We start from the raw sequence: 12636 nt of genomic DNA on the forward strand, positions 1-12636 counted from the left end.
ACTGAGGCCAGTGAATAGGATTCCATCACTTGGGGTCAACCCACACCCTCATAAACAAGCAAGTACACATTGCTTAAGAGTTAGGTAAGCTGCTTAATCTTATGCATGACTTGCATGCCACAGTCTGATCCATACATATTACACTAGAGTAGCAAATCTCTCTAGCCCCACCCCTCATTAGGGTCTCATACACTCTGATTGGAGGGGTCAGTGCAAATAGTTTTTAAACCAGCAGTTGGTAGACCTACATATTTATAAATTATTTTCATTAACCTAGACAGTTTTATGTTTCAGAGTATGTTCCTTGGAACAAAATAGTCACTAGGGGGAGCCAGAGGTCTCTGAAGTTTATGTGATTTGGAATGTCTTAAAATCATTAAAACAAGGATAGGACCCGGGCAGTGGTGGCACACGCCTTTAATCCCAGCACTTGGGAGGCAGAGGCAGGTGAATTTCTGAGTTCAAGGCTGGCCTGGTCTACAGAGTGAGTTCCAGGACAACCAGGGCTAAACAGGGAAACCCTGTCTCAAAATCCAAAAAAAAAAAAAAAAAAAAAAAAAAAAAAAAAGGATAGGACCACATAATCTCAAAATCATGTTATTTAAACAGTGAGAGGCCATTGCACAGAGTGCGTAATGGGAATTTTCATCCTTCTAACAAGCCTATGGGCCTATTTGCACAGTGAAGGGGAAGGAGAGGTGTTTGTTCTTAAGTTCCTGGAGGCCCACTTGAATGCAATGTCCACATTCAACTGGATTTATTTATGTGCATGGGATAATGGTGATGCTTAAGCTGCATGTCTTGAGATATTAGAAATTCACACAACATATTGACTAGATCAAATTTTTGAAATACCTGTTTAGCAAGTTACGTTCATGAACATTCAATATTTGCCATAATAGAGTAAAAAGCATGTTTAATATGTGGGTCAAATAGTAAACATTCTTTTCTACTTATGGTTAAAATTTCACTGAAAAAGGAAATGATGCGTCTATATTCATAGAAAATAGCTTTGGAACAGAACCCGTGAGCATCCAAAATCACTGCAAACAGTAATTAGTGTGTTTTCTACATTGTCTTTGTGAGACTCAGGCCACATCTGAGCCTAACTATGAGGTGTGGTATATATTCGAATTTTTCCTTGGGGTTCTTCTTCTCAAGGCCTCTAATTTTAATGCCTTTCCCCTCATCCTGATGAGTTTGATTCAATTACATTCTAGAAAGTCCTGTATGCTTGCAGGGCTCAGAGTGTTCTCAGTTCTGAAGTGTGATGACTGAGCTTGTCCATAGAAGCATTCCAAAACAGATGAACTCTGCATCTCACAGATGCTTCCCTAACAAGACGCAGTCAGTCCTCCAAGCTCTGCAGTTTCCTAGGGAGCAGCACACTGACATTCCCCGAAGGTAGCTTTCACTGTTTGTTGAGTGTCACATTTCTCCAGACAGGTTTTCTTTTCCCTTTGTTTCCCCTCTCAATGACATTAAAACTTTGTGCTGTGGCTGAAGGCATCTGACAGGATGATATTTTTATAGAAGTTATCAGAATGAGTGTTACAGTAACCCTTGACCTTATCAATAACCTGATGGACAGGGATGATTGATGTCTGTTCTCCACCAGCATGGGTCAGTTTTGACAGGGACTTGTCCATGGAAGTGCTGTCTGCAAGAAATGATACAAAAGATTAGTCTGCATTGACAGGGCTATGGCACTCAAGAACACAAAGAGAAGGAAGTTCTTGGTTCTCTGACAGGTTATAGAGTAGGCAGTTCTCACCTTCAAATGCACTTCTAATATTCATTAAATGTCAGCCTGCCTTCAAGTAATTTCTGTTGTGGCATGGTATTTGAAAAATATTCTCCAGAAAATCATTTTTCAGAATTAATAAATAAAATAGTTGAACTTAAAAAAGTATGCACCAAATGACTCCAAAATCAGAAGTGAGATAAAAACTGAATGAAATGTGTTGGAACATTCATGAAAAAAGATATGTTATCTAAGATATATTTTACAAATAGCATAGAGTAGGAAAATCCAGCAGATATAACTGCCTCTGAGTTTATGAGTGCAAAGAGATGCACTATATTCTAGTTATGTAAGGTTGACACTGTCATAAAAATATTTGACAAAATTTAAATGCTTTGGGGGAGTAAATGTCAATCAAAATTAACATGAAAGACTGTATTGAGTGTATTTCCTTCTTATGTTATGTTATTGAGATATGAGTGGAAGTTAACAGAAGCATTGTCATATTATAAAATCAAAGTTTTCTTCACCAGAAACATTTCAAAAGCAATAATATCAGAGAAATTAATAGCAATTAGGGACCACTAAATAAATTTGTAGAGTTTTCAGTTCTAGATAAGCACATGCTATTTTTCCACAGGCTCAAAAACTCTAAAATTGACTCAGGTAAGTGGTCTGAAGCTTAAAACTCATACCGCCCTTACTATCGATGTAAATTTTTGTGCTTCTATGAAGATAATCAGTGACTGTCTAGCTTTCCCCCTCTTAATATGCTTTTGAGATGTTTTACCATAGATTAACCAAATTACAGATTTCACAGTGATGATAAAGGAAAAAAGATGGCTTCATTGTACTCATATCTCTTCTGTACTTGGTGATAAAAGCAAGAAAATGCTAACCCCAAACACTGATCTCAGTAACCAGCTCTCCCAAATTGAAGTGTTTATTTTTATGTTTTGAGTAAACTGGGCCCAGTATGTGAAATGACCTGTAAAGTGCATCAATAAAATTAAAAGTCTGGGTCATCATCATGGTATCTACTGCTCCACTACTGCTCTGTATTAGAGTAAACACCAAGACAAAAGGGCGAATGCAGAACATGGTATTCTCATCCCATGCTAAAGGAAGCTGGGTGAAGAGGAGATGATGTGTAGGATGATGGGCAGATGGGATGATAGAATGATTAAAGCATGTCTTAGCATGGATTAGAGAAAGCCTGGATGAGTCCCATAAAAGTCCTGTCCATGATGCTTTTAGCAAGCTGGTTGGTTTTGGACTCCATTCAAGTTCACAGATTCACTAGCCACTGGTTTTCTGTTGAGGATTTTCTTATTAAATGAAATATGAATGATGAAGATTTTGTGCTTGATGTTTGTAGCAAACCACAAGTCCTCAGAGAAATGTTAAAGATGAATCCCTTCTGGTTCTTTGACAGTTTTCCAAAGGCATGCAGTTTTACAGACTGTGATTGGTCCCATTCTAAATATATTTTCCTGCTGGATTGTTCATCATACTCTGATAGAGTAAAACTGTGTGTGTATGTGAATTCAATATATCCTGTACATATGTGATATCTCATGGCTTTTCCTTAAACATCACATTATGAGTGACAAAGATTTAGATTGTATTTCTGAAAACCAGGGACTAGAGATATGAACCATTACTTGACATATATTGAAGTTTCAAGCAGCTAAAAAAAATAAAAATCACAAAGCAGCTTGCATTTAACTTTTTCATTCAAGACTTCTACGAATGTACCATGACACACCCAGTAATCCAAGAAACAGTGAATAGTTTAAAAAAAGTCACATCATATTTCAAAAAGTTTATTAAGCATTTCTTTTGTTTTGCTTTTGCCATTATATTACATGATAAGTAACCCACTCATCCGGAGCATGGTACATTTCCTAGAAGGTGCAGCTTGCACACTCCCCATGCAGAGAAGAGCTGACACAGCCCACTGTCAGAAATTTCAGATTCCAGCTCAGTGCAGGAGTACCAGTGTGCTAGCTGAGAAGTACTCTAAAGAACAAGCCATTTTGCTGGTGTAGCAAGAACCTTAGCTTAATCCATGCAAATGTTCTCATTACCTTACATAAACTCATGCAACCAAAAAAAAAAAAAAAAGCAGTAGAAGTTACCTGAATGTTCCACTTTTGTTGAAGGAATTCTCTTAGGAGAAATTATCTATACCATAAACATATGAATGTCTAAATCAATTCCAAGAAATAATCCAACTATATAATTATGAGGTTATGGGGTGGCTTTCTGCACACCCAAAACCATCTGCAATAGACAGCTGACCCACCAACAACTGGTGGGGATTTAGACTTGCAAATAAATTGTTTGCAACCTGAGTTGTCAGTATAGACACTTCACATCTCATGCTTTTTAAGAAAAATATCAAATGCTAGTCTTTCCTATGTCATTCACCTCTGGTCACACATGTAACAACTTACTAGAGTAAACATTTTAAATTTCTTTCCATTATGCTCCCAGATATATCATAGTGTGTGGTATGACACTATACCTGTCTGTCAAGAGATTTATTAATTAGTATCTAAACCTAGAAATCCTATAACTTCCCTTTGAAGTTAAATGCTGAAACCTTTCTGACATCTCACGATCAAGCACTATAACCACATTCTTTATTTCCCATTGTCTTCAGGATTATCTGTGTATATGCTTAGTGTCAGAATGTGTGGCCACAGGAGCTCTGTTGACCAAACAGGACATGAACAACAGCAGTGCTTCTGATAGTCCTTTTTACTTTATGAATGCTCTCTATTCCTACATGTTTTATTAGCAAGCTAAGGGGTAGTGACCACTTACTATTCCTCATCAGTTCCAGTGGTCAAGGAATTAAGTCTTAAAACAATCATTCCACTTTATGCTTCTTCCTTCCCACCCCCATACAAAATGTCTCTTTTTATACCAGAAAATTTCATACTGGGTTGCATTGTTTTGCAATTTGTTTTCTACATTTTTAAATAAAAAGACTTTAAAATGAAATATTCACAATTTAAATGGGAAAAATGTTTCAAGTCAAACTTTGAAGTTATAATAATAATGAGAGCTGGCCAGGCAGTGGTGGCACATGTCTTTAATCCCAGCACTTGGGAGGCAGAGGCAGGCAAATTTCTGAGTTCGAGGCCAACCTGGTCTACAGAGTAAGCTTCAGGATAGCCAGGGCTACACAGAGAAACCCTGTCTCGAAAACACCAAAAAATAAATAATAATAATGAGAGCTACTGATATTATAACCATGAATATGTAGTTGGGTTGAACATTGCTTTCAATTTAAAATTTACAAATGGAGAAAGTCTTTAGCTGGATAGGGTAGTTCATGTGCATCTTAAACCAGTCCTTTAGCAAGCACCAGTCATCCACCAGTTATTATAAGTCATCATAAGTCAGTTTTGTGATGAAAATGGTGAAGTGGAAAACAACCTGAGGGAAGCTTTGCAGGCTAAGAATGACTCACCCGAGTGACTGTTTCTTTTAAAATAGGTAGTGGAGCTGGATTTTGATTTGGATGTGAGATATGTTGAATTGGAGCCAATGGAGCTTGAAGATAAAGATTTCCCCAGGTTATCGGAGCTCTTCTTGATGATATTGGTAGCTGTCTTACTCCAATCTGGAAAGAAAGAGAACAGGACATTATCAGCTGGCTTATAGAAAATACAAGCTGTCCCCAAAACTATCACGGCATCATTTCATCTATCCAGAACAGCCTGTGTCCTAGTATTTGCAGTGACTTAAAGAGACTGACATGGGAACAGTAAGGAGCCAAGGAGAAAAGAGTGTCTCGCTCTGACCCAGTGTATATGCTATGTAGTATCTCACTTCAATGCCCTACAGGTGGGATGAATTCGCAGGTGTTTAAAAAGTTAGTGACAGTTTCCTCCAAGTATTATATATCCTAAGAACCGTCTCTTCACCAAAAATGCAATTGAGAATTTAAAAATGGCAAGGTGGTTCTCGTGTGGAGGACTCCTGCATAGGAGTTGTCAAATGAGATGTCAAAACTTGGGCAATTTTTTAAACCTCTCAAGACTTCATGTTTCTTGCCTACAACATTCAAGGATGGGGTCCTAGGTGCTTAGATATTTTCTATCCCTAACAATACAAGATGCCAACTCAGTATCCTCACATGCTCTGCTTGAAAGGCACTCTCAGTGAGGTTGGGTGCTGTGACAGCATATGGAGGAATATCAGTGGTTTCAACTGCTTGTCCAAATGAAACCAGTTAACCCCAGGCCTTTACCCGAGTTGTCTGCTAGCCGAAATCTGCCGCAGCAGAGATGACGCCGCCACTGCTTCTGAACATTCTCCTTCATTGCACAGTGGAAGATGAATATAAATAAACCTGGGACAAGAGAGCATCAAGATATTTATTAAAACAAGCAGCACATTATTAAGATAAACATTATTAAGTATATGGAATTGTCTTAAGATTTTATAACTAAATCACTGTCATTGAGGACAAAGATTTTAAGGAATGGACTCAGTGTATGCAGTCGTCAGTTGAATCTTCTGCAGAGAACACAGAGGCTCAGAATTCAGAACAGGTACACAGATCTGATTCTGTCTTTTAGGTTCATAAGCATGCCTTATGACTTAACTGCACTCTTAAGACTCAATGGTGATTTTCATCATTGGCTTCATTCCCATCCCTCCCTAGTGCAGCACTCCAACCCATACAGCTTCTAGGACATCTTGCCTTGGCTGAATCTCTGTTAGCAGCATCTCAAACTTCAGATGTCCTTAACAGAAGTTCTGACTATGACACCCAAACCACTTGAATATTCTTCTGTTTGTCAGTGTGTATCAGGCTTGTCCTTGTCCAACAACATGCTGAACACTTGCTTCAGATCTTTTAGTAACAGTCTCTTGCCTCAGATGAGCCAAGCACTCCCTAGACTAGTTACTATCTGAAGTTATAATTCATTCTTAATTTAGATCCTACTCATCAGATCAGTACATGGTGCTCCTGTGTTCCTTGTAGAGTCATTGGTCTGTTTGATTATCTTTTCCTAGTGGACACTAAAGCTCCAAATACAGCTGTCTGTCTGTCTTTGTGCTGTAGTTGTTCCTGGAATTGTGCCAGTAATCATACAACAGATGAATGAGTGTTTCCTTAATGCATGAATCATAGCAAGCAGGCTAATAAGATGAATTCAGCCTATGTTCAGTAAGTGAACATATGTTCATTTTAAGGGATGAACTGAGATTAGAAGTATGGAGATCAAAATGACACCTGTGTAGGGGATGGAAAATTTTCTCAGTGGGTAAAGCAGGAAGACAGGAACTCAAATCCCTACATCTTCCATATAGATGCTAGGTGGTCAGAGTGATGGTGAAGACACAGGGTCCCCAGAGCAAGCTGGCTTGCCAGGCCAGTTATACTGATTATCTTTAGGTTCAAATAAGACATCTTACCTCAATGAATGAGGTAGAAAGCAAGTAAGACATCCAATATCATCCTTAAGCCGATAGAAATGAAGGGTGCATGTGCATACACACAGACACACACAGACACACACACACACACACACACACACACACACACACACAGACACACTAGCTGATACTGATGCAGTAGAGGTGCACCCCAAACTGGGAAGACTTAGTTATGTGGATAAATTCAATGCTAGCCTGGGCTACATTGAGAGAACCCATTACAAAACAAAACAAATCAAATAAAAACAGAACAGACTGAGTTCTATGCAAATTAAAAGCTAGTACTATAATGAAAATACTTTTAAGGGAAAAATTTCTGAAAAACATACAAGTGAATTTTAAAGCAATGCCCTTGTTTCATATTATACTGGTGACAGTGGTGGTGTGTCCACAAAAGAAAGGGCCTTGCAGAAAATGCAGGCTTGAATAGAACCTTTAAAAATCTTGGAATTGGAGGGGCGGTGAAGGAAGTTTCTAGAAGGTTAACTTGTTCAGTGACCATTTGTAAAGCACTGAACATGACATTTGGAATTTTCAAGAAGGCTGACCCTTGAAGTACTCATGGATCCAAGGATCTGCCCAGAGCAGGGTATAAGCAATTATTACAGTATTGTTAAGGGATTGTTGCTTTTGAACATGGGTTATTCATTAATAAAACTAAATTCTACTGTAGCTTCTATAATTAAAAATGTGTGGGCAAGCTAAAGGGATTATTCAGTGGGTAAAGCATTTGACACACAAGGCTGGAGACTGGAGTTTGATCCTCAGAACCCGTGAAAGGTAGAAGGAAAGAACCAACTCTGTAAGTTTATTCTCTGACCTCCATGTGTGCCATAGGACATGTGTGTTCCCTTTAAGCATGCATACATACACCAATAATAAATAAAATAAAGTATGAAAAGCTATCATAGGAAAGTTTTGACAGTGTGATATGTATAGTTGTTTGCAAAATATGACCAAATTTATATACAGTAGTTATTATCTTAATACCACATGATTCACAATCATTTTAGAATAAATGGCATGATTGCATGACAAAAGAGATGAAGCTTGTTAGATTTCTCTTCTAGACTTGACATTAGTGAAATGACTCTGATGTTTTCTTCTGTGTTTAGTTTTCCTGTGTCCATCAGAGAGCACCAAGCACAGTGCCTAAAGTGAGGACTATTGTCTTTTCTGACTGTGGAGAAAAATGCTAATAGGATATGCATCAATTTTTTTGTCACTGATATTTAATAGGAGGATTAGCCTTTTAAAATTCATGGTCAATTAAAAAAAAAAAACACCTCACATAGGTCCCAGGAATGAAATCAAGTTATGAGGCTTTGCCAAAAAGTCTTTACCTAATGATCCATCTCACTAGCTCCAAAGACATTAAATATCCACAAGACACCAGATAAGTAGTGTCATCATGTTTATAGGGATCATCTTATGTACTGTATGGATGCCTCACATCTTCATTAAAAAGCCAAGGGCTATGGCTTAGGCGGGAAATAGGGGGTCGAACATTGGGAGGAGAAAGAATTCTGGAAGAGAAGGATGCAGAGGGAAAGAGCCCAAAATGAGGTAGGGGGAGATGGATGCATGAACACGTGGTACCTGACCACAGGTAACCAGCCACATGACAGAAGGTAAGTTAAAATAAAGGGGAATCTTTAGTTATGATCTTGCCAGAGTAGAGCCTAGCTATATGGCCAAGGTATTTGGAAGTATAATTTGAGTCTGAGTCTTATTTCTGGGAGCATGGGGCAGGGAGGCAAAATTTGGGCATGGGTTAGGAGTCAAGAAACCACAGCCTTGGTGGCTGGCCAATTGGAGTTAAGAGTAGCCCAGATGAAACATAGTAAGTAATAACTCAGGATTATCAAGGGGAAATAGATTTTCATAGCCTAGAGGGTAGATATCTGCTCAGCTCTAGTGCTGATTAAGGCTTATTGTAAATAATAATAGTTGTGTGGTTTTTTATCTGAGAATTAAATGGTCAAGCAGGGTAGAAAGCCCAGGTTGGGATTAAATAAATGTAACTTTAGGTTTAGTTATGTAACTATGTTGCCTCATTACAATATCATTTATTACTATTATGCTAGTGATTATGGTTAGTAGCCCATGCCTTTTTCTGAAATGTTCTATCTGAAAACACACCCACTCTCAAGATCTCTGTGTTGCAGATTAAAGGAGGAGGGTGAGGAGGCCCATGCCAGCTGGAGCATTGGTCTGATCTATTGAGGGCATGAAAGGTCTCAGAGCAAGCAAGGGCATTCTTCCAGACTTGATCACACTTAGAAGCAATGCCTAGGGTTTGGCTCTCCTCCCCTGGGAGATGGGAGGAGTATCAGTCAGACTAGACCTCATCTTCACATCCAGGTGACTGAATCAGAGGGTCATGCCTACCAAATCCAATGTACTCCTACGGGATATTCTACCAAGCGAATGCACATGGGACCTATAGTGCATACCTCAAATGGCTTAGTAGATGTTTTTATGTTTGAGGGTGCTGGCAGATTTATAGAGAATGGAGGCCCGAGGTGAGGTCTGTGGAGGCTGCTGACAAAGAAAGCCATTGTTTAGAGATTGCCTGCTGGTTTAAGTCTAATCTATTTTCCGCTAATGATGTCAGAACTTTCTATACTTGTTCTTTGAGGGTTTTGTTATTATGGCTACATAACTGAGAACATTAGTAATTGTGTGATCTTAATGTATAAATGAATCTCCTGGGTGAGATGGAAGATAATATCCTCTTCTGAAGATGTTCATTTCCAGCATAAATCAAATGTTTACCTCAGGACTTCATGCTGAGTCAATGATTATCTTCCAGTTGAGAGCAGAAGGTAAAGTTTTATGGACATTGCTTTCTTTCATACTCCATTAATATTCTTTTTATAAAACTCTGTATTTTTACATATCATATGAATGGGAAAAAAGAAACTTTATGAGATGTTTACAACATTTTCAATAAATATTCCTCAGACATTTCACTAGAAAAGAACTAGGCTTTAAATCTGACTTTTGAACCTTTTGAGGCGCTAAACTATAAGTTATTTTGAGAATCATATGCAGACTGTAATCAGAGAGAATGAGTTCAAAGATAAACTGAATTAGTGAAGCATTTTAAATGATTATATAACCAGGAGCTAGAGAGATGGCTCAATGGTTAAGAGCACAGACTGCTCTTACAGAAAATCTCAGTTCAATCCTACCATCTACATGGGGACTAACAACTGTCTGCGACTCGAGTTCCAGGGGATCTGATTCTGTCTTCTGCATACCAGGCATACATTTGGTACACAGTCATATATCTAGGCAAAATACCCACACAAAATCAAAATAAATAAATCTTTAATAAGTTTGTGTAACATTGTTCTATATCATATTATATAATAAATGACACTGCATATTTTAATCATCTTTGTAATTTAGTGTAAATACGCAGACATCAAGTAAGTTTAGATTAAACTCTGATCATCTCCTCTAAAGTTACATGATAGACAAAAGTCATATTAAAGTTCCATATTCTATAATAAGTTGTGATTAAAAATAGATAATAATCTTGAGAAATGAAAACTTAGTAAAGATTTTATTTGAAAATTCAAGGTATTATATTTATTATAAAAACATCTCTCTCTTTTTTTTGCCCTGAGACACATTTTCATGCTAAATTAGAATAAGGGTATCCTTGAATGTTGTTTTGTTCTTTGCAGTCACAAATGATTCTCATGTGAATTTAAGCTAATCAAATAAAAATGATAAAACATCTGCTTTCAGGAAAATATAACTCTTCTATTTAAAGTTCAGCCATGAGAAATATATTCTAAGCCTTTTTAGGAAGCAGCAGGTGGAGACTAAGAAAGAAAACTGACCCATATTCCCTCTTAACTGCTAATGTTTCTCTCTATATAAACATCATGGCATCTGAAGCCAAGTTAGCTACAAAATATTAATATGCTCTCCACAAGCCTTAAAGTGAACCCATTCCATTTCCAATCTAATCTCCATCCTGTCTGTGTTTCCTCCTTGACAATGTCCAGTCTCCCTAGAAATCAACTGAAAAAGCTTCATTTTGTGACTGGGGTGGTGATGGGAAGCTTTACTTGGTACCTTCAGCTTCACTGAACTGTCATCTAAGGGTCACCCCAGGTAAGGTCGGGAGCCCAGATAGCCAAAACATTTTACTCCATCTTGATTGCTTTAGTGCTAAGTTCAAGAAGCCTCCCTGTTACAAAACAAAACAAAACAAAACACAACAAAACAACAAAAACCAACCAACCAAACAACAACAATAAAAACAAACAAAATCCAAGAACTATAGCTGTCCATTTTTTGATGAATTGAAGCCTAGCTTGAGAGACTACCACTCTAAGCAATCCAAGCCAGAATTCTGTAGCAACAGTGGCTTCCCCTTGCCTTGATTGTTTATTTCATTTACTTGAAACCACTCCATGCCCTGTGAGCAATGGGTTTCCAACCAGTTCCCACCCTCTCGTCTCCCTCCCACTCAGTGCCTTCTTTAATGTCCATCTTCTACTCTATACTTGCTTCACACAAACACCAATATCATCTCAAAACTGAGAATTTCTTAAATCTCAGTAAATGTGACAGATTTTTAAAAAAATTTTAAACTAATACTATTTCCAGCTGTGATGAAGAAGAAAGAACACATAATTCACATGGGAGGTAGGACTGTCTATGGGAATTTTGAAGGTAAAAAATCTTAGCCCATCCTTTTGGAAGCCAGGTTAGCTATGCAAATACAGTAGAGGAAGATGCAGAAGAGACTGTAGAGAGTGCCCTGAGCCTGGAGTGAGGAAACATTCTAAAGAATATTATGAAGGAGTAGATTTGCTTTCTGATTCTTAATTCTGTCAGTGAACCCAGAATCTTAGTAGCATCTTGGAAAATAAACATAAGCCTCTTTCTACACTCTGGCATAAATGCTAACTGTGTATTATATGACTTTTGTTAAATCTTTATCCTGATGGAGTTATTTGTGGATGAGGAAAGATATTTTGACTAGAATATTTGACTGCCATATAGAATCCATTCCCTTTGTTTGGCTCAGGCAGAGACAGCTTCCAGGATTATATGTAAAATGAGTAGTTATTTCTTAGCTGTTGAGCCTACTTATCGAAAAGAAAATTTAAAAATGCTAGAATGGGTTTTCCTACATATCGCGGTGTGAAATCCAAGTCAGTGTAAGTGGCTCTGTCACTGTTCCTAAAGGTCTCATTCAAATCCAGACGGAGGGAAAAGGGATAGCTTTGAATGATGACTTTGAGCATTCTTCTATCTAAAGGCCACTGGTATTTCCCAAAAAAAAAGTCAGCAATAAATTTGTACAAAAAAAACCCAAAACAATCTTTGCCTTTTCTGAGTCTGACTGATAAACGTATGAGAAACACAAAAGGGAGATGTAAACATTAATATAAACATAA

General features: G+C 37.8%; 1 protein-coding gene across 4 annotated transcripts in view; it reads right to left on the reverse strand.

Moving 5' to 3' along the window:
- Positions 1-787: 787 nt before the first annotated feature.
- Positions 788-12636, reverse strand: part of Adgrg6 (adhesion G protein-coupled receptor G6) — a 133397-nt gene continuing 121548 nt past the window's right edge. For 3 of the 4 annotated variants that reach the window (XM_031380469.1, XM_031380467.1, XM_031380468.1), the window contains 3 exons: positions 6012-6113; positions 5229-5381; positions 788-1660 (listed from right to left, as the gene is read on the reverse strand). In XM_031380469.1, coding sequence (XP_031236329.1) covers positions 1482-1660; positions 5229-5381; positions 6012-6113 — 434 coding nt within the window. In that variant the 3' untranslated portion in view covers positions 788-1481. Of the gene's footprint in view, positions 1661-3885; positions 3932-5228; positions 5382-6011; positions 6114-12636 lie in introns of all 4 variants that reach the window. The other variant, XM_031380471.1, reaches the window with a different exon arrangement.

Source organism: Mastomys coucha, unplaced genomic scaffold (assembly GCF_008632895.1).
Source record: "Mastomys coucha isolate ucsf_1 unplaced genomic scaffold, UCSF_Mcou_1 pScaffold2, whole genome shotgun sequence".
Taxonomy (NCBI): Eukaryota; Metazoa; Chordata; class Mammalia; order Rodentia; family Muridae; genus Mastomys; species Mastomys coucha.